Source organism: Pleurodeles waltl, chromosome 2_2, assembly GCF_031143425.1.
Source record: "Pleurodeles waltl isolate 20211129_DDA chromosome 2_2, aPleWal1.hap1.20221129, whole genome shotgun sequence".
Classification (NCBI taxonomy): Eukaryota; Metazoa; Chordata; class Amphibia; order Caudata; family Salamandridae; genus Pleurodeles; species Pleurodeles waltl.
Window position 1 is genome coordinate 509,467,614 of NC_090439.1, and position 27,624 is coordinate 509,495,237.

At 46.5% G+C, this 27,624-nt stretch overlaps 1 protein-coding gene across 1 annotated transcript in view; it reads left to right on the plus strand.

Annotated features, from left to right (window-relative positions):
- The window catches only part of RMC1 (regulator of MON1-CCZ1), a 219,715-nt gene that overhangs the window by 50,373 nt on the left and 141,718 nt on the right, over window positions 1-27,624 (plus strand). The window contains exons 5-6 of the mRNA XM_069220023.1: window positions 23,434-23,520; window positions 27,084-27,224. Of these exons, the coding sequence (XP_069076124.1) occupies window positions 23,434-23,520; window positions 27,084-27,224 (228 nt within the window). The remainder of the gene's footprint in view (window positions 1-23,433; window positions 23,521-27,083; window positions 27,225-27,624) is intronic.

The following is a 27,624-nucleotide window of genomic DNA, read 5'->3' on the forward strand; positions in this document are numbered from 1 at the left end:
AAGATTAAAGAAAGCTGGCTTTTCAAGAGGAGTTAGACTCTGTTCAACCATAAGCAAAAGTGCAGAAACAAAAGGAGAAACCTGCACCTCTCCCTACTTCTCCTCCTCACTCTCCACAGCTTTCTTTTTCACCTCACAATAGTCCACCACCATTGCCTTCTCCAAAACACTCATATTCACATGGAGATACAGTAGACCCATGGAATCTCTATGACCCTGATCCCATTCCAGACAATGACCCAGACCTCTACCCATCTAAACCTTATCCTCCAGAACGCACTACTGCCTACACCCAAGTAGTCTCTAGGGCACTGGCTTATCATGGAGTGCTTATGCATTTTGAACCCCTGGAGGAAGACTTTCTATTTAACACACTGTCTTCTACTCACTGCAGGTACCAGTGTCTCCCAGTGTTGCCTGGAATGGTTAAACATGCTGAGCAAATTTTTAATGAGCCTGTCAAAGCTAAAGTCACCACCCCTAGAATTGACAAAAAATATAAGCCTGCCCCTACAGACCCAGACTGTATCGCACATCAGGTTCCACCAGACTCAGTAGTAGTCAGAGCGGCTAGGAAAAGAGCGAACAAGATGAACTTGGAAAAGTTAACTCGCCAAAACACTGCTGATGCTTCAGTGAACACTGAATTTCCAATTATTGCAAGTGTAATGATTGCCAATAATGAGTTGGTGTCTGGAGGGAGATATCCATATTGTTGAAGAACTTAACACCAAATTGGAGGAAGCCGACCTTCGTGTTGTGCCACATATTGAGTGGCTGTTCAAAATGGTTCTCTGTCATTGTACTGTCAAATGACACAGATGTTTTTATTGTGCTACTTAGATTTGTGGCAATGTTCATACGTCAAGGATTATCAGCCCTGGATGCGTTATGGAATAGACCAGAAAAGACACTTAATCCCGCTTCATGTTCTGTACAAGAAACTTGACCCAGAGATGCCCGTGTTCTTATCAAGGCACATATTCTTATGGGGGATTACACAATGAGCAAAATTGGAATAAAACTTGGAACTTAAACTGCTGTGAAGTTTCTAAAAGGATTTGCTGAGACAGAAGAATGCAACTTTAAAGATGTAGAAATTGCCATGTGCGTGTGTAGGTAACGAGTTCTGACTCGCACATTTGACTATCTTTGGTACAGTGAGTTCAAGAGATCAGTCCCTCTAAGTGACCTTCCACTGACCTCATATTCTGTGTGCGGACACATTAAAAAGAGCATTCTACTCGGACAGAAGATGTGTAATTGTTTTGAATCATGCATATGTGGAGCAAGATATGTGTGAATTTGGTTGGGAAGGTATTAATGGGGCACTAAGACATTTCTAAAGCCTCTACCTACAGAACTCACACGTACACGCTACAAAAAGATGCCCCTGTCAATGTGCTCTTCTCAAATGTTCAGCATTCTGCAACTGTACCGTGAGCGTTTGCTGAAACAAATAAAGTGAACTATGAAAATGTGTCTAAAACAGGAGTGATAAACATTACTTTTTCATATTCAGATCATAAACATTGTTTGGTGTATACATAAGGATTAAAAACTATTATTATTTGTTTCATGTCTATATATGTCTCTTCTTCCTCTATTTAGCCCACATTTTGGAAAATGGCATAAGGGTTGTTCTGGGGAGTTATTTTTTTGTCTCTAAGACTACTTGACCCACAAAACCTTTGTTTTGACACCAAAATGAAGTATATAGGTCTCATGGGTCCTGAAATATTACATCATCACTGCAACACATCTGCTATTTTTAAAAATGTTGCCAGAAAAATTCGGTCTGGATCAACAATGTCTACTCAAGCTAAATTACTTCCCTCATGATCCAAAAACAGAAATAAAAAATAAAAAATCTTTAGACAACTATTTTTTTTACTGAGGTATATCAGGGGGCTGGGATTATATACAGAAAGGTGAGGGAATTTAAAATGCTTCACTTCTACGCTCACCCACTTAAAAAAAAAAAAACTCAAACACAAATTGAACACAGTGAAGGTGGCTTGATATGCCTCATGATTTGAATATTACCAATTTAGAGCTAATTTTTCTTTCACAACCGCCCATGAAATTGGTATGGGGTGCAGAGAATATGCATGGAATAAAGATAAACCATTTGCAGTTATTTTAAAACATGTTCAGCTGTGAAGTGGGCAGGGGATTAGCAAAGCTTTGTAGGTAGAATAATTCAGCTAACAATGAGCAACAATGAGAAGGCTTAGTAGCAGCTTGGGAATCTTAAGTGTCTGTATCAAAGAATTGCTTTTGTGCCTCTAAAGTTAACCAATTCAAATTAAATGCACTGAAGAGTATGCACCATTACCTACAAACAAGTGTTCATATGTTTTTGGCATACACTTAACTTGGTGTTTATTAATTTGAAACAAAAAAATGGGTGACTGAAGTAGTTTACTATTAGAGTATGACAAAAAAATGTTATGCAGAGATCAGATGTATTGGCTTTTGCACTACAGAAAAATAGTTAAATAGATATGGTTGGATCTGGCTTTTTTGCAGGGTTATCCCCAAACTTTTTGCCTTCGTCCTCCTTTTTTTCTGACCTGTTTTTGTTGGCTTTAGGGCTCTGGGCACTTTACGACTGCTAACCAGTGCTAAAGTGCATATGCCCTCTGTCTAAAATATATTGGTGATTGATTTCTCCACGTTTGGCTAAATTGATTTACGAGCACATCTCTAGTATAGTGTGCCAGGTGGGCCCAGGGCCTGTAACTCAAATGCTACCAGTGGGCCTGCAGCACTGATTGTGCCACCCACATGAGTTGCCCTACAAACATGTTCTTTGAGCTGCCACTGTAGTGTCTGTGTGTGCAGTTGTAAACTGCCATTTAGACCCGGAAGTGCACCCACTTGCTAGCCCCAAACCATCTATTTTCCTACATGTAAGTCACCCCCAAAGTAGTCCCAAAGCAGCCCCATGGTAGGGTGCAGTGTATTTAAAAGGTAGGACATGTACTGTTGTTTGTTTACATGTCCTGATAGTGAAAACTGAATTTAGCAGTATTTCACTATCGCAAGGCCTATCCCTCCTATAGGATAACATGGGGATTGCCTTGAAATATCTTTTAAGTGTAAGCTGATAGGTAGTAAATAAAGATATGGAGTTTGGGGCCTCTGAACCCACTATTTAAAAATATAGCTTTTGGTGAAGTTGGTTTTTGCATTGTAAGTTTGAAAATGCCAGTTTTAGAAAGTGGGCATTTTCTTGCTTGACCATTCTATGCCTCTGCCTGTCTGCTGAATACACGTCTGGGTCACGATGACAGTTGAACTGTTTGTGCATTCACTCTAGTACTGGCCCTCTGTCACATAGTTAAAGCACCTCTGGACTGAGAACCTTCTGCCAGGAAGAAGAGCTGGATGCTGTAAGGGTGGGGGGAGGGGGGGGACTGCATCTCTGCCTGTTGCTTTGCTTTGCTTGCTTGCTTGCTGATCCTACCCTGGGAGTGAAAAGACTGGACTTGGTTTTCCACATCCTGATTTCAAGGTTCTCCAAGGTCTTAAACTGAGCATGCCTCCTGTTAAGAAGTCTCAGGGCTATCAAAGACTTCACCTGCCAGTGCCTCAGCTCTTTTGCTTCGAGTCCTGACTTGCCAAGTTTTGTCAAATCCAGTTCCTGGGGTCTTGGAAGTGAGCTCTTGTGCAACTAAGAAGAAACTAAGCACATCAACTCCAGAGCGACTTCGGAACCTGCGCCACTCTCTGGCTCCGCGTCGGTGCCTGCACCAGAGCCATGGTCCCTCCCCAAGTGCAGCGACTGCAACCTGTAACACAGGCCGGATACTGCTGCAGTCTCCTAAGTCCCGCCACAGTGTGATTCCTACTGTCATGTCACAGACTTCGTGACACCTCCTATGCTGACTCTGACACAGCTCCTGTGGCCCTGTGGTGTGATCGCGATACCTCAAAGTCGACACCTCCCATCTTGACCTGCTGGATTCATTCACCCCGCCTTGTCGTAAGGAACAGACGCCTCACAGCCGACACTGCATCACCTCCCCTGCAACCGTAAGGAACAGACTCCTCAACATCTCCCCTGCAACAGTAAGGGACCAACACCTCACCTTCCCGGTAGTAGTGAGGAACCAATGCCACGCCAGCTTTAGTGATGCCTAACATCCCTGACTCCGGGTAGCGTCTTTGTTTCCGCATCGTTTTCCAGTGTACTGTACCCAGGGTCTGTGTGACTCTGTGATTGGCCCATACTCCCTTGCAAGTGGCTTTGGACTGTTGGAAGTGACTCTGTAAATACGCTGTGATAGCCCCCGTTGGAGCTATTGTGTTTCTAAGCGCTATACTGAGATTTAATCTTTGAAAATTCTTAACTTTACTTATGTATTAGGTAGATAAATACTGGCTATTTTTATAAACTGGTGTGGAGTACTTTTGTGGTGTTTTCACTGTTACTGTGTGAATTTGTGTGTACAAATGCTTTACACATTGCCTCTGAGCTAAGCCTAATCGCTCATGCCAAGCTACCAAGGGGATGAGCAGGGGTTATCTTAGCTGTGTGACTCCCTTACTCTGACTAGAGTGAGGGCCCTTACTCGGACAGGGTGCGAACCACTACCAACTAGAGACCCCATTCCTAACACTGCTGATCAGTGGTGAGGATATGACTTGTATTTGTACTGTACATACAGTGTTTGGAATAGATATGTCTTTGGATTTCAGATCCACCTTGTTTGCCAGCTTCTCTTAAAAGTTATTAATAACCTTGGAATTTATATAGGCTTTCAAAATGGTGTTTGGTGGTAGTGGCCATATACCATTTTTTTATTGTGTGATTGTGCCTGGATAACATACAAAATAAAGCAATAAAAAGTGCTTTGACGTGGACAGCACTAGCACCATATTAAAGCGCTTTTATGCGGATGGGCAAACAAGGATGGGGAAATGGTGTGGGTACGGGCAAGCAATGGCAATGGGCGGCAGCAACATGAAGAATGGGTGACTGGTAGGGGAAGAAGTGACACATAAAAGGGTGGGTGGGAGGGGAAAGAAGAAATAGTGCCTGAATTAGAACGTGAAAGTGCGCAGCAGATGGACAGTAATTACGTTAAATTAATCTGTGCTTGGTCAGTGCTCCTCACAAAAGGAAGTGACGTCTGGCCCGCTCTGGCCAGTTAGTAAGCAGCAAAGAAGAATGACAAGGTATGGTCAGGCTTCAAGCCTTTTACTGTAAACAATGTCTCTTGTAAGCAAGATCTCGTGCACTGTATGTGAAAGTGAAAGCTCGACATAGCACACAGCCTTTATGCTATGTCCCCTAAAACTGCATACAATAAATGTAAGTGACCCCCTACAGCAGGCCTTACAGTCCTAAGGCAGGGTGCTACATTACATATTACCTGCTGTGTCTTTATTGATTCTTAGACATAGTGAGTGAACAAGGAGGCTATTTTATGCACATGTGCTGGGCACTGGTCAGTAAGACTTTTGCCGCTACGTGATGGCTTCACTGAAAATAGGGATGTTTGGTATCAAACATCTCGTCATAATAAACCCTCACTAATTCCAGTGATCGACTTATTACATGCAACCAGAGGGCACCTTAGAGGTGCCCCCTAAAAACCTACCAGCTGCTGGTGTGCTGACTGACTAGTTCTAGCCAGCCTGCCACCACCAGACATGCTTCTGACTTCCAAGGGTGAGAGCCTTTGCTCTTGAAAGGTCAGGAACAAAGCCTGACCACCCAACAGGATGACCAGCAAATCTTCATTCTAAGGCAGGGGGCTTAGAAGACGCACACTTCCCTTGGTATGCAGATCTGGCCTTTCTTAAAGGAGAGATGTTGACCCTACCCCCACCTCAGAGACCATTTGACACCTGGAAAGGTGGGAAAATTAGTAGTCCGAGGCTTGCCCACCTCTCAGGCCAGTCCCACCCCTAAGGGTCCCACCACAACTTTTGAAAGTCTGCCATCTTGGTGATGGGAGAACTAAGAACTCACTGGCAGGGTTATGCCCACTTCCCAGAGGAAGTGGTCATATAGGGGGTGTAAGGACCCCAGGGGTAAGTAGCCCATTAGCTACTACCCTACTCTCCCCAAAGCACCCGTAAATTCATTATTTAGGGGAGCCCTTGGCACTAGGAAATCTGATTCCTGCTGACCTATGAAGGAGAAGGGCACTAAAGAGCTGCAAAAGCAAAGAATGAGGAAGAAGCACATGACTTGGATCCAGCCATGACGGCCTGTCTGCTGATCTCGTTGAAGTGCACCAAAGTCGTCTCTTCCTGCAAGCTGTTGTGCCTCCGATAGCGTGGGAGGACTGCATGCCTTCAAAAAGACTCAGGCCCTCCCGTGGAGCAGCAAAGCTGCTTCCCTGCAACTTGCAGGCAACCTAAGAGAACTGCAAGGACTCCGGACCACTGAAAACCAGACACCTTAAAGCACCACTGCACCTGTGCCGCCTAGCCCGAGATGAAGTGGACCAATGGTGCCAGGGTGGTCCCTTTGCCCTCCAGAGGCAAGGCCCGCCTTGTACTTGCTCACTGTGTATTCACTGATGCTGCCTGCAGCCTCTGCCCGCAAGCCCCCTCAACTGTGAGTGCTCCCGGTGGAGAAAACCTGATGCCTCAAGACAAGGGTCTGCATCTGTCGCCCCTGGCCCGTGTAGAAGAGTGCTTAAGGTGCCCCCAAGAACTGTGAGAGCTGAGGCCACTTGTTGGTTCCGCCCAGAGGGCTGCCCTGTCCAAATCTGGAGCCTCATAGACTAGCATTGGGCACCCAATGCTGTTCTACACCTCTGCACCTGGCTGCCCCAGTGCCAACCGGTGTGACCTGTTTGTGTGGCCTTGGACAGTACCGCATACTCACCTTAAGTCCAGGAGCTTGGTCCAGTAAGTCGCTGTACTATACCTGTATGCATTACTTTTTGTTCCTCTATAGGATAACATTCCAGCGTTTGAAAAATGCACTGTCGACTTTTAAAAACTATAAACATTTTTTCTTGCAAAACCTGATCATGTTTATTCTGGTACCAAATCATACATAAAGATAAGTGTTATTTTTGTAAATTGGTGTGGATCTCCTTCATGTGTCTCATTTACTGACTGTGTGTGTGTTTTGCAGATGTCTAACGCTCTCTCTGATAAGCCTGAGGCTCCTTGACCACAATACCCTCTAAAAGAGCACCTTGGGATTGCTAGAGCAAGCCCCTGTCCACCAGGACTCTTTGCACGATATATCTCATTTTGATATATCATATAAAGAGCCAGCTTCCTACATTGGTGACTCAACGGTGGAGTACAAGACTTGACTTTTGGTGTATCAGTCAGTTAATGTGTGATGCCACTAAGGAATCCAAAAACATTTTTACCAATTCCCGATTTTTCTCAATGGTTTGAAATTTACTTTTGGGGCCTTGCGTTAAGTCCCACAGTCCAAACTATTTAGAAATTAAAATACTTTAGCTAGTTATGTGCTTTAGAAGTGTACTTAGTTTTTTTTAAGTTTCTAAAAGGGTCCCAGCTGTTTTAAAAGCCATGTATGATGCAGCAGGTACATCACAGGAGCTCAACCTGAACCCCTACCAAAACATTAAGGTGGCTCAACTTAAGGCCCTCTGCTAAGCATGGAAACTAACCATGGAGTCTAATCCCACAAAAGCCCATCTGCAGCAGCTGCTTGCAGAAAACGATAGCGCCATGGCAAGTAAAGAAGTCCCTTGTGAGAAGGAGGAGGAAGAGGATGATGAATTCTTCTACGACTCCGCTGAGAGTAACACCACTGGGAGCACTTTTGATAGTTCCCAAGGAGATGAAGACAGTGACGATGTTGAACTCCAGAAGCTAGCTATGAGGATAGGATTGGAGGTTAAACTCTTAGCTATAGAAAAAGAAAGAGTTGAGATGTGCTTAGGACCCATCTGTAATGGCAGCAAAATGTTAAATAGGGAGAAAGAAAAAGCTTTTGACCCAAAGATCCCCAAAGGGATTGTCCCCAAATACGAAGAAGGTAATGATATCACCAAGAGGTTAACCGCCTTTGAGAGGGCTTGTAAAATGAGGAAACTCAGACAAAAATATTGGGGCTCTCTACTCTGCGAGCTGTTCTCAGGAAAGCGTTGTGATAGCATCTGTCTCATTCAGTGCCAGGAGCCTACGTCCTATGACCACATAAAAGATACCCTGATTGAGGACTTTGGACTCACAACTGAGGAATACAGGATCAGGTTCAGGGAGACTAGGAAAACCTCTATTCAATCTGGGGCAGATTTTGTCAACTTCTCAGTCAAAACACTGGGTGGCTGGTTAAAAGGGAACTAGGTGCAAGACTATGATGGGCTTTATAGTCTTAATATGAAAAAGCATCTATTAAGTAACTGTGTTTCTGAAAAATTGCATCAGTGCTTGGTAGACCTAGGTCCAATTTCTCCCCAAGAATTGGATAAGAAGGCAGACCGCTGAGTCAAGACTAGGGTATCCAAGCAAGACAACTCATGGTGGGAGTGACTAAATAAAGGAGCTGTAAACCCTCCCCCCCCCTCCAAAGAAAAGATGCTGACCAGTCTAAAGATAAAAACAGAGGGGGTCATTTCAACCCCGGTGGTACAGGACCGTCAGGGCTGAAATGACGGAAGCACCGCCAACAGGCTGGCGGTGCTTCCAATTTATTACGTCTGTGGCGGAAGCGCCACGGTCGCACCACCGGGGCCGGCCCCGGCGGTAGTAATCCACCAGGGCAGCGCTGGGGATTACGAGTCCCCCAGAAAAAGGCTGGCGGTACGGGGAGTCGCGGTGCCCCCTGACAGGGCCCCATGCGGCTTTTCACCATCTGCTCTGCAGACAGTGAAAAGCGCGACGGGTGCAACTGCACCCGTCGCACGGCCGCAACACCGCCGGCTCCCATGTTGCGGCCCACATCTCCGCTGGGCCGGTCCGCCCACCGGCCCAGCGGGGATGTCATAATGGGCACCGCGGGAGTGCGGCTGCATTGGCGGCCGCACGGCGGTTACAACTTGGCGGGCGGCGGTTGCTGCCCGCCAATGTTGTAATGAGGGCCAGAGTCTTCTAAAGGCCGCCAAAAACCTGTTCAGGAGGGTGGGCCTCAAGACAAGACACAGACCAAGGATGGGTACCAGGGCTAGAGCTGGTAATCTATGAAGGCTTGGTGCTTTAATTGCAACACCAGTAGGCACCAAACTGGAGACCCTGCCTGTCCCAAAAAGAATACCCCTATTGCACCTGCAGATCCTGCTGCAGTGGTATGTCTCCAGACGGGATCCCAGGTGGGCCCGGACTATGTCAGAGAGCTCACAGAAGGAACTTTAGTCTCCGAGGGTGGGGGTAGAAGTAGCTGCCCTAGCTGTCTGGCCCACTAATCTGGAGAAGTACAGACAACAGCCTCATATTAATGGGATCAGAGTTGCAGACTAAAGATTGATTGGATTGGTAACGAGACTTGAAGACACTGCTGACTGAATTTTCAGTTCAACATATTTCTTATTTTCGTAATACAAGGGCAGGGTGTCCTGGCAACGCATAATACCAATCAAATCAGTCAATCCTGGATTTGTAAAGCACGGCTAATCACCCATAGGGTTTAAAAGCACTGAATGTAGGTGTGCTGCTCAGCAAAGTGCCAGGTCTTGAGTTCTTCCTGAACTGCTTCAGTGATGTGGTCTGCCTGAGCTTGAGGGGGAAGTGTGTTCCATGTCTGGGCTGCTAGATAAGAGAAGGATCTTCCTCCTGCTGTACTTTTCCGGATCTTGGGAATGGCTGCAAGGGCGAGCTGCGAGGAGTTGAGACTTCTGTTGGGTACGCAAAAGTTGAGGCAGTGGTTGAGGTATGCTGGTCTTATGTTGTGCAGTGCCTTGAAGGTGTGGATCAGGAGTTTGTATGTGATGCGCTTGTTGACCAGGAGCCAGTGTAGGTGTCTGAGGTGGGAGGAGATATGACTGTGACCGGGGATGTCCAGGATGTGTCTGGCTGCTGCATTCTGGACTCTTTGTAGCCTAGATTGAAGTTTCTTGGTGTTGCCGGCATAGAGTGCGTTGCCGTAGTCTAGTTTTCTGGTGATGAGTGCGTGGGTGACTGTCTTCCTCGTGTCAGGGGGAAATGCATTTGAAGATCTTCCGCAGAAGACAGAGGGTGTGAAAGCTTGATGAGGAGACAGCGTTAACTTAGCTAGTCATTGATAGAGAGTAATCCAGGATGATGCCCAGGTTGCGAGCATGGTCAGTGGGGGTGGGGGCGTTACCCAGAGCAGTGGGCCACCAGGAGGCATTCCAGGCAGAAGGGGTAGAGCCGATCACTAGGATCCCTGTCTTGTCCGAGTTGAGCTTGAAGCAGCTGGCCTCCATCCTGGCGGAGACTGTTCTCATCCGGTTGTGGAAATTTCTCTTGGCTTGCGTAGAGTCCTCAGATAGGGAGAGGATAAGCTGGGTGTCGTCAGCATAGGAGACTGTTTCGCTCGTGTTGTTTGGTGATCTTAGCGAGCGGGACCATGTAGATGTTGCAAGCGTCAGGCTGAGTGATGATTTGGGGCACTCCGTAGCAAGTGTTTTTTTTATGTTCTGACGTAAATGGTGGTAGTCTGACCCTCTGTGCTCTTCTGTTGAGGGACCTGATCCAGTTCAGGGCTTTGTCTTGAATGCTGGCATTGTGCAGTCTGTCACAGAGAGTGGAGTGGGAGACGGTGTCAAATGCAGAGGAGAGGTTGAGGAGGATGAGTGCGGCCATGCCTCCGCGGTCCAGTATGAAGCACGTGTTGTCGGTGGCTGCTAAGAGTGCGGTTTTGGTGCTGTCGTTGCTTCTGAATCCAGACTGGGACGGGTCTAGGTTATGGTGTGTCTCGAGGAACTCGGTGAGTTGCTGGTTGACTGCTTTCTCTGTTACCTTGGTTGGGAAAGGGAGCAGAGAGATGGGTCTGTAGTTCTTCAGCTCTCCAGGGTCGGCAGTGGGTTTCTTGAGTGGCGGGCTGATTTTTGCATGTTTCCAGTCTGAGGGGAATGTGGCAGTCTTGTAGGATAGTTTAATGGTTAGGCAGAGCTCCGGTGCTCTGGTGGCGCTGGCCAGGTTGAGGATGTGATGAGGGCATGGGTCAGAGGGTGCTCCCGAATAGATGAAGTTTATCAATCTTTGGGTGTCCTCTATGGTGATGGGGTCCAGGAGTTCAGTATCTGGTGGGTTGCAAGGTCCGTGGTGGTGAGCGGGGCTGGCGGGCTTTGGTTCCTGAAGCCTTTGTAGATGTCCTGGATCCTACGGTGAAAGAAAGTGGTGAGATTGTTGCTGAAGTCTTGGGATAGAGAGATGGATGAGGTGTCTGTCCCGGGGTTCGTGAACTCTTTGATGATAATGAAGAGCTCTTTGCTGTTGTAAGCCTTGGAGTTGAGGCGTGCTTACAAGGTGGCTTTTTTGGCGGCTCTGATATTCTGGTGGTGTGTGGTGACTGCATTTTTGTAGGCTGTGCGGTCTTCGGTGGATTTGCGGAGGCACCATTTCTGTTCCAGTCGTCTGCAGGCATGCTTGGATTCCGGTAGGACTGGCGTAAACCACTTGGGTGTCTTGCTCTGTTGATTCCCAGATGATTTCCTCAGGAGGGCTATGCTGTCCGTGCAGTTTGAGAGCCAGCGGTGTAGGTTGCTTGCGGCTTCATTAGCATCAGCTGCATCCAGTGGGAGGGAGTGGTTGAGAGCGTAGGTGAGCTGTGCTTCTGGGACTTTGCTCCAGCATCTGCCAGGAGTACGGGGCTGTGGTGGCATGAAGCACTGAGGGATACAGGTGCAAGTGTCGCTATGGTGACTGAAAAACTGATATCCCCAAAACAGTATTTGACTGGTTAAACCTACAGAGTCATCAATGCTGACAACCAAGCTAAGGTGCACTCCATGGCAATTGTGTCTTTTGGGGGGGGGGGTGGGGGGAGGTTACTGGACAAACGAAATTGGTGGTATCCTCTGCAATTCCTGTGGCCTGTCTGCTAGCAAATGATGTGGAGTCCTCAGCGTGGGTTGAGGTCGAAAAAAAGATCCCTGCATCTATGCTGGGTATACCTGAATGCGTCTGTGTGAAGACCAGAGATTGCAAAGCCCAGGGTGAAAAAGAGGTTCTGGAGCCTTTAATAGTGTGTCAGCCCTCCCAAGAGAAAAGGCAGGAAGACTGGTAAGCAAGCTTCAGAGCAGCCCTAAGCACAGGTCCCCTCTCCTCAGGGAGAAGACCTGTCAGCCCTTGAGGGAACTAAGCCCCAAGAACTTGACCCTTACACGGCAGAGCTCCTATGCCCAGGGGAACCCTCTAGGGAATAGTTGTGCCAGTGACAGAGGACCTGTTCCACTCTTGAAAGCCTGAGACAGCAAGCTGCTGACCGGGAAACAGAGGATGTCAGTGACTCCCACAGAACCTATTGGAAGGAAGGGTTCATGTATGCTGAGGTCAGAGACCCCAAACCTGGTGCCACTTGGAGAATGGCAGTGCCTCAGAAACATAGAGAGTTTCTCCTCACCGTAGCACACTACATCCCCTTAACTGGCCAGACCAAAACTTGGAGAAGGTTAGTCCCTCACTTCTGCTGGCCAGGCATGCCCCAGAAGGTGAAGGTGTTTTGTGACTCCTGTGTCACCTGTCAAGCCAGTGGCAAGGCTCCCTTAATTTCACCTCCTGTGGTTGAAAGGATAGGGGTTGACGTTGTTAGCCTCGTAGACCCTCCAACTGCATCAGGGGACAGATTCATTCTGGTGGTAGTGGATCATGCTACCAGTTACCCTGAAGCTATACCCCTTTGGATTGCCACTGCTTCTGCAGTTGCTAGGGCCCTACTCTGTGTCTTCGGTAGAGTGAGCTTCCCTAAGGAGGTGGTATCAGACAGAGGTAGTAACTTGGTGTCTGCATACCTCAAGGATATGTGGAATGAATGTGGAGTGATGTAGAAGTTCACTACCCTATATCACCCACAAGCAAACAATTTAGTTGAGAGATTCAACAAAACTATGAAGGGCATGTGGTTGCAGACTCCCTGAAAAACTCAGAAGGAGATGGGGCATCCGGTTACCATGCTTGCTTTTCGCTTACAGAGAAGTACCACAGAAGGGAGTAGGTTTTTCCCCCTTTGAGCTTCTGTTTGGTCATCCTGTAAGCAACCACTGTGTCTGGCGACAGAAGGCTGGGAGTGCCCAAACAAGATATTGTGGACCATGTGCTTGGCCTATGTTCCAGGTTGGCTGAGTACATGGAGAAAGCATCCAAAAACCTTGAGGCCAGCCGAGAGCTCCAGAAGCTCTGGTATGACCAAAAGGCTGCCTTGGTGGAGTTCCAACCAGGGCAGAAGGTTTGGGTACTAGAGCCAGTGGCTCTCAGGGCACTCCAGGACAAATGTGTTGGCCCTTACCCTATTCTCGGGAAGAAGAGTGAGCCCTCCTATTTGGTTGACTAGGCACTCCCAGAAACCCTCACCGGATTATACATCTGAACCGCCTTAAGCTCTTCCATGACAAGGCTGATGTGGCCATGCGGATGGTCACTGATGAGGATCAGGAAGAAGAGAGTGAGCCTCCTTTCCCACAGTTCCAAAGATGGGTCAGTTGATGTAGTGGTCTTTTCAGACACCCTCACTGCCCAGCAGCAGGCTGACTGCAGGTATGTCCTACAGCAGTATGCCAAGCTCTTTTCCCTCACCCCGTTCAGACTAACTGGTGTGGACACCGATGGCCATATGCCTGTCAAAATTAAAATACACAGACAATCTGACAAAGTGAAGGATAGCATCAGAGCAAAGTTAGCAAGATGCAGGATTTGGGGGTAATGGAATGCTCTGATAGTCACTGGGGCAGCCCAGTGGCCTTAGTCCCCAAATCTTAATTCCAAGGGGGGTAAACAAGAGCAAGACCCATGGAGAAGAGGATCTAATATGTCCCCGTGTCCCAGAGCGTTGTGAAAGCTGAGCACACTTGTTGGTTCAGCCAACAGGCCCCCCCAGTCCAAACCTGCAGCCTCTTTGTAACCGGACCGATTCCCATAAACTAACATCGGGTATCCTATAGTTTTCTGCACCTCTGCACCTGGCCGCCCCATTGCTGCCCAGAGTAATTTGTTGGTGTGGCCTTGGACATTGCCCCACACTCATTTTAAGTTAGGAGATTGGTCCCGTAAGTGGCTGTACTATACCTGTATGCAGTACTTGTTTTTCTTCCAAAGGATAACATTGCTGCGTCTGTAGAATTTTGACATTTGTAAAGATTCTTCTTGCAAAAAGTATTTATCTGATCGTATTGATTCTGGTGCCGAAACATACAGAGAGAGACTTTTTATTTTTGTAATTTGATGTGGGTCTCCTTATGGAGTTGTGCGTCATTTATTGACTGTGTGCCTATGATAAATGAGTAATACTCATCTCTTTTTAGCCTAAGGCTGCTGTACCACACTACCCCATAAAAGAGCACCTTGGGATTGCTAGAGAAAGCCCATGTCTATTAGTAAGGGAACACCTGGACACTCTGCACAACAATATCTCACATTTTGATATATCCTGTAAAGACACAGCTCCCTACACCACTCACTTTATTTTTTATTTTTACTTTACAGTTCGAAATTGGCTGATATTGCCTTCTGGTCATCTTATCCTTTGGTCTCCTGTCAATTAGAAATGTATTTCCTCTTATTCATCTAATCAGGTGTTTGAATCCACCAACGCAGAAGTTAGAACACAGGGCATCAGGTTACCTATGCCAGGCTGGTGATCAGAAATCCACATTCGATGCTGTTGGGGTTGAGCAAGATCCCCCGTAGAGCATGCATCTCTTTTTTGAGGTTATTATAGTCCGCTTTAGAACACATGACTGTTGTGCATGTGTGCTACAGACATTGTTGCAACACTGACTGCAACCCAGATACAGACTTTGTCTTTTGGGCAACACTATGGACACCCTCCTTATCCGGTATGGCTTGCCGAGCTGTAGAGGACTGACAGTGGTGGCAGTGATTAAAAAGAAAAAAAAGAAAAAAAGGGTGGTGGCAAGACAAGCCTTTTTACCGGTCTCTGCCAAGGGGAGTTGGTTACTGGCCTGTCCTGCATTTTATGGGGCTCGGCTAGTCCCTTGCAAACAAACCTTTGTCTATCTACGTCTGGCATGGATGTTGCATGTGCATTGGTTGCTTCCGTGTTTAAAACGTGTGTGAAGCTTGTGATGCTTTTGGTCCTAATCACACTGGAATCCATTTTGACCTTCCAGTATCCAAGCAGTGCATAAGATGGAGGGCAGGAGAGAGCCCAGAGAGCAGATGTGAAAGCCCCGAGAGAAGATGTGAATTTCGGGGCTCCTAAGGGGTTATTTCAGGGATCCTTTGTAGTAGGTCAGTGTGTTGGGTGTTGAAGAGAGGAGACTGAGTTCCCACCAAAGGTTAACAGGTAGTTAAATGAGGGAGCCTGTGTTTTTCTTTTTGTACCCTTGTTTTGGCTCTTTCCTGACAGGAAACAACCAATTCTCCTGGCCCTTCCCACCCACTTTCCTGCAAGCACTATGCAACAAAGACTTTGCAACAAAGACCTTGGCTTGAGTTGAATGAACAACAGGGCCAAAACTGGTCTCATAACTAACTAATATTGTGTACAGCTTTGGTGTAAAAACGGGCCAGAAACTTCAGGCAATCAAAATGGCAAGAATTTTCTACCAGAATCTGGAGTTTCCACATCAGTGGAAGTCACGAATCCAGCCAGGAAAAGCAGCCTGGGGAACGTTAACCAGGAAGTACATTGAAGGTGCCATTGAACTAGGAAGACACTGCTCAAAAGGAGAGGGCCCGTGATAAAGCTTGAGTGGGGCAAGCTATAGTTATCTGCTGCAGCAGACGGGAAGGACACTCTGCTAGGGTCTGGCCCACGGATCCTGAAGTGTCCCAGCAGCATAAACTAAACTGTGAATGCAGTGTACTGGAGAACTTGACTCATCCCAACTTCTGTTGTGAAGACGTCACACAAATTCCTAGGGTGCTAGAATTAGTTAGACCGTAACCCTCAGTATCCACCCCCATAGGAAGCTCACACACTATTTGGGCAAGACAGGGCAAAGATGCTGCTAGCTGTGCTCCAGAGGCCTTGCAGAGCACACCACAGGGAACAGCACAGCCCCACTGAACACTGACAATGCTGGTGCTGCCTGAATCTGGCAACAAGGAGCTATGCCATCAAAGATAACACTGAATGGGAAGAGGAGCAAGGTCAGTAACCACAGGGACATAGTAATCACAAGTTTTGACACTTCCAGAGTGACCGTCCCAAAGATTTGCATTTTCTGTGTGCCTCCACCAAGGAAAATCCTAAGAGATCGTTTGTGGTTGTTGCATAGGGAGTACCTTAAAGAGGTTGTCCCAATGGAAAAAGCTTAGGAGTTGTCCCAGTAATTGTTGAATTATTTTGAAGAACATTCAGTATGTTTACCTTCTGACATGTTATGTACCATATTAAGTGGTGTGTGGTTCAGTAAAGTACTTTTTCTTTTTCAAAGTCTTGAACATTGAATTATTATTAACTTATCTTGCTTAGTTTGTTGAGTTCGGAGTCTGTACTCCGCACAATTTTCCTTAGTAAGTTTTGGGTTGCTTAATTCCCTACCCTGAAGGTCAGGTTCTAAAGGGGTGTACTAGGTGCTCAGTTTTGGGATCACTAGTAGTAGCAATAATCAAATCAAATCAGGGTTTATAAAGCGCAACTACTCACCTGTAAGGGTCTCAAAGTGCTAAGGGGGTTTGTCCTCTGCACTTCAGTTGAAGAGCCAGGTCTTAACATCCTTCCTGAACTGAAGTAGCGATTGTGACTGCCTGAGTTGCAGGGTGTACCAGCTCTTTGCCACAAGGTAGGCGAAAGATCTTCCGAAAGGCTGAGATCTTTCATACGCAGAGTACGATGGCTAGTGCTTGCTGAGCGGAGAGTAGATGGTGATGCAGTGGTTGAGGTAGGCGGGTCCTAGGTCGTGAAGGGCCTTGTAAGTGTGGAAGAGGAGCTTGAAGTTACTTCTTTTCTCAATAGGAAATCAATGAAGGTCTCGTAGGTGATTGGTGATGTGTTCTCGGTGGGGGATGTCCAGGAGGAGTCTGGCGGAGGGGTTTTGGATGTGCTGTTGTTTCTTCAGTCGAGTCTGCTTGTAACCAGGGCATGGGTTACGGTTTTGCAGCAGTATGATTAGTATATAGTAGTAAATTTAAGCCCCAGGGCATCAGTGGTAAGGCTGTCAGATTGTCACAAGCCAAGCCCAGTAGCCCCTGTCTGCCCTGGGAATTATGAAAAAAAAGTTCCCACAGATGGTCTTCCAGCTTCCTCAGAGTAGTTGCCAACTTCGATGAAGGCATTTTCTATGCACTTTTGATATTTCCTCTCACGTGAGCCATAATAATGCTCAAGAGCATATAACATGTCAATAGGTGCCTAGCACAAAGTGAACAACAAGAGCTGTTGGTGGGGTGGGGGAGCAGGATGTCTGTGGTTACCAATTCATTTCACTCTGATACTATCTTTCTCAGCTTAAAATTCCAAAACACAGTTGATATCATAACCCCCATTGCCTTCTGATTACCTTATTCCAGAGACACTCATTCACCAAAATAAATGGCAGCTTGAAAAACTGTTTATCTTGTTTCCATTACAAATGAGCCTTGAGTTTTTCATTTTGTGAATTGTAATCCTATTATAGGTTCATACTCTGAAACTACCTCTTGTTTACAGCATTCTGTTTCATCACAAGACCCCTCGCATTTGGCTATTAAATTCCTAACAGGTTTAAATACCCGCACCTCAGACTGTGCAAAAAATTAGAGACATTGTAGTGAGCGCAAAGTTTCATACAGTCCTACCATGTTTCTCGTCTGCCTATACGCTTCTTATCCCACTTCAATGTACTTCTGTACCATAAGACATAGAATTCAGTGCTGAGGCAGGGGAGGGGGAGCTCGTGGCCTGGCGGAACATGGAGTATGATGTGCGTATCTTGAACTCCAGATCATCATCGGCTTTCTATCTCCATCCAACACACCAGGGCTGAGATTTCATGCCTCACAGCAAGGTCAGCTACTAGATCCCACCACAGTATTTGGGGGTAGAGGGAGATCTAGTAGCTGAGCTTACTGTGGGGCTTGAAATATCGACATTGGACCCTAAAATGATTCCCCCAGCAACCCCGCTATGAGGTACAGTCGGCGACCTAAACTGTAGCCTCAAAGCCTCCATCTTGCATTGGGGAAATTTCATCTGTGCGGACCGACATCCAGGACTGTCAGCGACCCGACCCAACTTTCACCTCTTTTGGGACCGGAAAGGTGCTCCACTCTGCTGTCCAGGACCCTGACTCACCAGGCATCGCATCAAGATCCTGCCATCGTGAGGAACCTCCACGGCGGTGGGCCTATCTGCAAGCCCCTCTGACCTCCCAACGTGCAGTTGTGAGCGGACTTTGATCCCTCTCCCTCCCCACATATTTTGCTGGAAACTGTTGCCAGCTGATTATGGGGAGAGGCACAACATGCTCGAGGACACCACACCACAACCTGCTGCATATAACCGGCACTGCAGGTGGGCCAAACGGTGAGCAGTGAATGAGTAAGGGGCCTGTATAACCCGCTGGCCTGACTCCAAACCAGTTTGCTAGAACTGGCTACAGGGCTGTGACCTGAGACTAGGGGGAGGACTGGGCTGCAGATCAGTGGTTCCTTTTCATATCTTGGCCTGTGCTGTCTCTGGGACAGCGGGTGGGCCTGAGAAGCATGCGTACCCTGTAGACTGCTGTAGATCACACAATCGCTACCCGAGGTTTGCACTGCGATCAACCCTGGAAGTACACAGATCTGGGGCAAGGAGCTCCTATATGCTTCCTTCATTTGACTTGCTTATAGACCCCTGTAACTGCCCAACATGTTGGGCCCAGCACCTGAAAGGGAATCGAATTGCGAATTGGCTGCAAAAGTAACTCTTGGCCTACACCACTTGTGGGTCAATAAAGGGCTTCTCATAAAGAACGCAGGCATCCTTTCCTGACATAAACTGGTTGATCCCATAAACAGTGGCCCCCCAGGGTCCAAGTTGCACAGCCTGGCCTACAGCGTGGAGGCCTGCTATGGGTGCCTGACCCCCTCTCTCTTTTGCCTTGCACCAGAGGACATAGAGGTGATGCCTCATGACAAAGCACAGCAGTAAACTAGAGACTAACATCAAAACAGTGCCGGACTCTGGCCTCCTCGGGTTTACCTTCCCTCACATGGAAATCATGTGCCACAAACACCCTAACTTGGGGGCCTGAACTTTCTTCCACATCACGGGAACTGTCCTTACTACCTGACCCACGACCACTCAATGCTGTTGCAAGATACCTCTTTGCTGCTCCGGAAACTGCTCTAAGCTGCCCATCTGAGCCAGGTACCTGTATTGTGCCACAACGCATTCCCATTTTCCTACCTGAATTCTGCCATGTCACGAGGCAAACCCGCAAAGGACACATCTAGTGGCCCATCGAAGGACAATCCGGTTACTTCTTTTTGGCACAGAGCACCTCCTGCATCCATTGATTCTTCTGATACCTCCTCTAGGGCTGCCACCCCAGTGCCCATCACTAAGCCTACATGGTCAACTTTCTACAGGAACTCGGATCTGAAATTAGTGCTCTAAAATCTGAGTTCAGATCCTGCTGCCATGATCTTAAATGTGATGTCAATGAGCTAGATGAGCAAGTGAATGATCTGGAACACACTGTCGATGCTTGATCAGAGGACCAACAGGCTTTATGGCGCTGGGTCACGATCTTTGAGGAACAGCAGATCAACTTGCAAGGGAAGCTGGAGCACCTCGAAAACAGGAGCCTGAGGAACAACATTTGCATTAGGTGGATTCCCAGAGGGATGGAGAGCTTGGGTATAATGACCTTCATTGTTGAGGTTCTACACATGATTCCGGAGGACAATGACATCTCCTCCCCTGTGTTAGATAGGGCTCTCCGAGTGGCATCTGCCCTGGGGCGTCCTGACTCCACTCCAGACATCTTAAAGTGGGTCCATTTCTTTACGGAAAAGAAGGCAACTCTGTAGGCATCACGAAAAAAGGCTGCTTTGGTCTTTCAAGGCCACACTGTTCAACTCTTTCAAAAATTCGCACCTGTTACCCTGCGGCGCAGCAGAGTCTTTAGACCTGTCACAGGCAAACTGTGGGAACTCAACATCTGATATCAGTGGAGCCACCTATTTACCATAATCTTTACATGGGAATGCAAGTGCCGGGTCATACAATTATTGAGAGAGGCCTAACCATTCTGAAATTTGAAGACAGACTCACAGGACATCAGTCCCTCTCTGCCTCAGTCTCCCACTTGTTAGGCCATACGCCCTACACGGACCACGGACCACAGAGAAACCCCGGCATTCTATGGTAAAGAACTTGCATCCCACAAAGCCAAAAAGGATATCATACCACACTTGTGCAACATGGAGAGAGACCCTTCGCCCACTCCTTCGACCTCAGGATCTGTGTACTGCGGGCCCTCCTTCCCACTAGGACTCGTAATGGAATGAAGGGCGCCTCAACCCTCTTGATCGCCATACTTCGGCAGCTTGAGGAAAACGTGAATCCAGTAGTAAGTGCTTCATCAGCAGAGGATGGGTTAGTTCGGGTCTCTCTTATGGCTCATACATCGCCATCCCTGTTTGCCCTGTCACCTTATGGCACAGTTGATTCAGACCATTTTAGGCCTCAGATCCACTCATGAACACTTTTGGACTGATCTCCACCTTGGTTCTAGCTGGCCATGGGGGGTTGAGATGCATGGGACCAATGACCAATGCTGCATTTTCCCCCCTCGATTCAACCCTTAAGAGAGTTATTTCTCCAATATGGCTAGCGCAATGATGTGCTGGCCCTACTAGTACTTGAGTAAAGTTGTTAGGCCATGTTGGCCTCCTGTTGTTTGTGTTTCTAACTTGCCTCTTTTCCTCTTTAGGTTGACCGATTCCCCTGGGGTAATTCTCTACCATTTATCTTCCCACATGCGCCCAGTTATCACAACATGCTTTAACACTTAGTAACTAAGCTAACTTCTTTCTCCATTACCCTACTTTAGCTATGTACCTACCCTGATCCTGGTCACTGCTTTTTCAGACCACATTTACCCCTTAACATATCTTGTGAGCTTCACCTCGCCGAGACCTTCTGCATGGCTCTGTGGTCACCTCATATTGGCAATATCATTTTACTCCACTGTGGCCAATGCTCCACACATTAAACTGCTTTCCTCCAGTATGCCACCCAGAAACAATGAGAACAACTATAGCTCAACGTCTCTAAGATTAATAGAAACTCATCTCATTGCGAGATGGCATACAAAGTGATGATGAGATGGTACTATACGCAGAAATGCTTTCGCTCTACATACTCTACCACCTCGCCTCTGTGGTGGCGCTGCACTTTGGCACCTGGAGAACTACTCCACATATGGTATTCCTGCTCTCTTATTGCAACATTCTGGAAGGAAGTCCATAGCCACATCAAAGGGTTGTAGACTTTCCTCTTCCAAACTCTTACAATGCAGTGATCCTGGGCATCCGCCCTTTGACATTGGCGGCGATGTCACACACTGATTGGTGCATAATAAGGCATATGCTAGGTGCAGCCAAACAACTCATTGCTCTAAACTGGAAGAAAACCACTGCCCCTCCCGATTGCCCAATGGTTACACGCCTCTGGCATGTCCTAGCTATGGAACGCCTGTCTCATAAGTTAGCGCACACAGATGCCAAATTGTTTCACATCTGACAATCCCTGATAAACTACTGTACACGGCTGGAACATTCCTGTTTTACTCCACCCAGGCTCAAAGCTCTTGAACTATTTTATTAATACGCTCCCTGGCTACAGTGACTACACTTACAAGGTGTGTCCCTCTGTACTTCCTCTATTCTCTTCCCTGCCACACTAAAATCTCTTTGCTTTCCCTCCTGGTCTTTCTACGGCCATATTTCTCCCCGGAGCAGTGTCCTCAGCCAAAGCCTTCTTTTTGACCTTTCATACTTTATTCTTTCCTTTATTTCTAATTCTGATTAGGTTTTGTTTAAATGTTGCTTACTTGAGTTGGCGATCCAGAAAATGCTTTGCCCCTTTGCTGGGCTTTTTTTCTCAATCCTGCTGTGTTCACTATGTGCTTACAATTTATTACTGTTAAACCCATATTGATATCACAATTGATCACAAGTGTTGGATAGAATCATATGCTATCACAAGCTGCCAATAAAAAGATTTCAAGTAAAAAAAAAAGTTTCAATGAATATTAGTGAACTAACATGCTTTCTTCGCTGTACTATAGAAACAGTATTGAGATTAAGCAGTTCACAGCATTTACCATGGAAGAGACACTTTCTTACCTGTAGGCCAAGCCTATCCGCATACAGTGTTGACAAAGGCCAAATCACCCATTTTCTCACTATCACCTGGTATAAATCACATCACATCACCTCTTCTGGTTCTTGCTTTTTCATGCTATTAAAAAGCAGACTGCTTCCCTTGCTGTTAAAAGGGACTAGCACTCAATTTCGGTACAGGTCCCATAACTCCAGGCTAATCAAATAGTGAATTTGTTAGAAAGGCTGGATCTGCAGGTTTTGTAGGTAAGCATACTGCAGATGAGAGAACCTCAGCTCCTTTTGGGTTGGTAAATGCCCTCGAGACCCTTTTTTGAAGAAAGAAGCCTTAATCATGTTATTGAGGTACTGCAGCTTATCTCTTGAGCAACTGGGCCTTTTTTAACCCCTGCCAATTGTAAATCATGCCAAATGCTGGGAGGTGTTACTTGGAGGAAGATGCGGTTGTTGGGAGGTTAAACAGTCTACTGTCGTATACTGTGGTCTATAAAAACAAACTAGTACTTAGGAGCGAATTTTAAAAAATTAGGAATTTGCAGTCTCCGAACTAAATAGTCACTTTGCACGTTTGAGTTATATTATGCAATGTGTTGCTTTTGATTTCATATACCATAGATTTTCAAAAGGTTTGAAGACTCTGTTTATCTTCCAGATTTAAAACCCTTGACTTGCAGGTTGTGTACAAACTCAAGGAGCATATATTTAACTTGTTGAGTTGTTCAGGTTTGTAAGATTCCAGAAGACCTCTGAAACTGCCTGTTGCACAGCGTGGTCCTGAATATCACTAAGCTGTTTGTCAGCCAGGTGGCAAGATCTTTTACGTCTACTTCCAATGCATCCTTTGCCTCCTGAATATGTTCTATATGTCCAAGGTTATTTCCATCTATAGAACTTCAGCTCTGCAAGCCATACGTACCAACTCAGATTAGATAATTTACAGTACTTTACAACATAGCGTTGGTCATTTTATACAACAGAAATGAAAACCACTCAAAAAGACAAATATCTCGAACAATATTTTCTTTTTCAGTTTCTGTTTATATATTAACATGTTTTCACTTGGTTTTATTCTTGAAGACCAGAAATGCCAGCATATTAGGATTCTGCTGGACAAGCTCCACAGAAATAGTCTTCATAACTGATCAAGGCATCGAGTTTTATCAGGTAAATTTGTTACCTTCAATCTGTGCTTGTGAGATCCATGATGATGTATATTTTTTTTGTGGCATAGATTTAAAAAAAAAAAAAAGTTATAAAAAAAGTTGTTTTCAAGTTCTGAACGTTTTGCTTTATTAACATGTTTATATGATTAGTGACTATAGTTTTTATGGTGAATTCTGTCTAACTGCAAAAACATACTACCAAAGTGTTCAATCTAAATAATCGGTCAGCTGGGCCTTGTGGAGGTCTTTCAGTAATAAGAATAGCACCCAACTCTTGCAGGGCAATCTAGTTCGTCATCTCTCACAGATTAGAATGAAATGGACTCTGTTGGAAATGGCCCTTTTTGCAGGGTCATCCCCAGTCTTTTTGCCTCCTTTCTCCTATTTTTTCTGACCTGGTTTTGTTGGCTTTAGGACTCTGGGCACTTTACCACTGCTAACCAGTGCTAAAGTGCAAATGCTCTCCGTGTAATGTGTACTGTTGATTGGTTTATTCATGATTGTCATATTTGCTTTACTGGTAAGTCCCTAGTAAAGTGCACTATGGGTGCCCAGGGCCTGTAAATCAAATGCTACTAGTGGGCCTGCAGCGCTGGTTGTGCCACCCACTTTAGTAGCCCTGTAAATATGGCTCAGACCTCCCACTGCAGTGTCTGTGTGTGCAGTTTTAAACTGCCAATTCGACTTGGCAAGTGTACCCACTCGCCAGGCCCAAACCTTCCCTTCTACTACATGTCAGGCACCCCTATGGTAGGCCCTAGTTAGCCCCAGGGGCAGGGTGCAGTTTATGTTTAAGGTAGGACATATACTACTGTGTTTTATATGTCCTAACAGTGAAATACTGCCAAATTCGGTTTTCATTGTTCAAGGCCTATCTCTCTCCTAGGTTAACATGGGGATGCCTTTAAATATCCTTAAAGTGCAGATTCTCTTTGAGAGAAGATGAAAATGCGGAGTTTAGGTACTCTGAACTCACAATTTAAAAATACATCTTTTAGTGAAGTTGGTTTTTAAATTGTCTGTTTGAAAATGGCACTTTTAGAAAGTAGGCATTTTCTTGCTTATAGCATTGTGTGACTCTGCCTCTTTGTGGATTGTCTGTCTGGGTCAGTTTGACAGTTGGGCTGTTTTGCACCTCTCTAGACAGTGACACAAAAGGGGGCAGCGGTGTAGCCTGCATATCCTGATGAGCCATCTGAACTAGAGGGTGAGGAAGGAGTGGTTGTTCACACCTGGAAGGACTGTGCCAGCCCTCACACAATGCAGTCTCCGACCCCCTGGTGTGCGTCTGGCCTGGACAAGGAAGGATCTTGCAAACACTTGAGACTTTGCTTTTAAGTTTGCCAACTTCAAAGGCAGAACTGGGTATAAGAAGAAGACCCAAAACCCCAGACTTTTAGAATTTTTCTGGAACCAAGAGGAACCTCTGCCCAGGAAAAGAGCTGAAGAACTGAAGGAGGAGTACTGTCCCTTTGCTGTATTGCTTTGCTGGACTGGCCTGCAGTTGCTGCTTCTGCCTGAAAAGAGTGCGAAGGGTGAACTTAGCTGTGTGTCCTGCTTGAGAAAATTCTCCAAAGGCTTAGAGTAGAGCACGCCTCCCGTTGGAAGTCTCAGGGACACCAAAGACTTCAGTTTCCTCGACCTGCAGCACTGGGAACTGTGTGTTTTGTGCTGTTCAAGAGGAGAAACCAACGTGACCCCGCTGGCCGGCACTGTGACCTGCAGACGCCAGACTGAGTCGCACTGCCCTGCTTCACACCGCGCCCCTGGTTTCCCATACGCCGTCATCGGATGACTTCACCGAGCCGCTGCTTGCACCGTGACCTGTGAGCCCCGCACTCAGGCATTGCCTGCTCACACCGCAGCCTGGGCATCCCTGATAAAGACGATCCTGCTGACACCGGCGCCAGCACCATCAGCTCCTGTGTCGCCATCAGGCATCCTGCCTGGAACGTGGCCTGTGGACACAGCTTGTGAGGGTCACAAAGAACCGTCCCGTCCTGCACCGCTGGCTTGGGCCTACCAACGACAGCGCTTCAGCAACGACGACGCTGCTCCCTGCACCGTGACCTGTGGACACCGCACGTTACATCATCCGGCTTCGCACCGCAGCCCCGACGCCATCTACGCTGGTGCACCTGACTTCACCAGCCTGGAGTTCGATCCGCAACACGTGTGACCTCAAGGGCCAGACGACTCATGCACCGACTCCAGAACCGACACCACAATGCACCTCTCCGGAGCTCACCGCGAGGATCACGACGCCCTGCAAATTGAAGGTACTGTTTGTGGGTCTTCCCGACATCGTAGCTGTCCCTCAACGGCGCGGCTGGCCTGAACTGTTGGTTTTGTTGATCACGACGCTGTGATAGCCCCAGGTGGAGCTATCGACTTCAAGGAACTATATTTTTGAGTAAATCTTGCAGAATTTATATTTTTATTACTGTATGTTGGATTTTTATCGTATTTGGTCTTGTTTGTTATAGATAAATATTGGCTATTTTTCTAAAACTGGTGTGGTGTCCGTTTGTAGTGTTCTCACTTATTACTGTGTGTTATGTGCAAATGCTTTACACATTGCTTCTGAGATAAGCCGTACTGCGTGTGCCAAGCTACCAAGGGGGTGAGCAGGGGTTATCTGAGCGGATATCTCCCTTATCCTGACTGGAGTGAGGGTCCCTACTTGACAGGGTGCAAACCGACTGCCAACTAGAGACCCCATTTCTAACAGACTCCATGAATCGCATAATGGTCCAAGCATAGGCGTGAGGTGACTGCTAGTAGAGGATTTGTCTTTAGTAATGTATCTCTTCAGTTCTGCTCTGAAGGGATTTTTGATGTGAAGAATTTGTGCTCGACAAGGGCAGTAGTCATTCCCCTTTGGAGGTCAGTCAGGAAGCATGAACAAATCAACCCCTACTGTATTGTAAATGCAGTGTTCTTTACAAATAAGCAGGAATTTCATATTTCCCTTGTGTCCTTGATTTTAGTCAGCCCCTGGTGAGGTAGTCCAAGGGTAGGGCCGGCAGTTAGAAATATTCAAGTAGCGATGTGTACTGCCTCTAAGTTAGGCCAGGAAGGTGCCAGCCATCAATGTAAGTAAAGAACGTAGGGGAGGAGTGATGCCTTTACTTAGGATTCAGATTAAGCTATTGTTGATGGGGCAGTATCAAGTGTAGGTGCTTTTGTTAACCACTTGTTGTCTGGGCCACAACACTGGTGAACTGCAATCAAACAGAGTTTCTCGATGTGTGGAGATGTATGTGTGATCTCTATACAAATGTGTGCATGCATGTTCTATGTTCCTTGCTGTAGCTTTAGTAATACTCATGTCTACAGTACCACAAAGTAGCTTTGGAATCGTGTCTTCTGCATTCATTGGGTACACTTAAATGTGAGAAGATAGCTGCTCTTAAGTGTGAATTATGGTCTTCAGTCATTACGTGTCATTGTTATGCTCTCTGTTTAAGCTGAACCTGTGGTTTACAGTTTACTGCTGCTCATATTAAAACTGCTTTTAGAATTGTACTCTCTTCAACATCTATTCTATGTTGTCGTTTTCAGGTATTTCCAGAAAAACGTTACCTGAAGCTCTTAAAGAGTCAGAGCATCAATGTCAACTGGTACCTATATTGCCCAGAAAGCGCTGTGATCCTGCTGTCCACCACTGTCCTCTGCAACGTCTTGCAGCCTTTCTATTTCAGGGTAAGAGACAGAGATTACTGGGGTTGATTGCATAAGCAGCTCTTTTGTGACTAGGCTGGGGTGGGAGACCTTACTCTCCTTTTCATTTAAAAAAAAAAAAAAAAAGTGTGTATGCGTGAAATAATTTAGTGTAGAAAAGAATTTCACTTTTTAAGTAAGATGCTATTTAGCTTTTTGCCACTGAATCTCGGATTGTGAGAGGCAACTGCATTTGATATGAGCACACTAGTTCCAGCTTTCACATGGGCACAGAAAACTTGAGTTTGTTTGGAGTCTGTATACAATGCTGTTTTAATCATCTTACTGTGAAAAACCATTGTTGGCTCTGTGTTGTACTAGCATCCTAAATCACCTACATCAATGTACTTCATTCATGCTTGTTATTTGTAAGTCACTACCA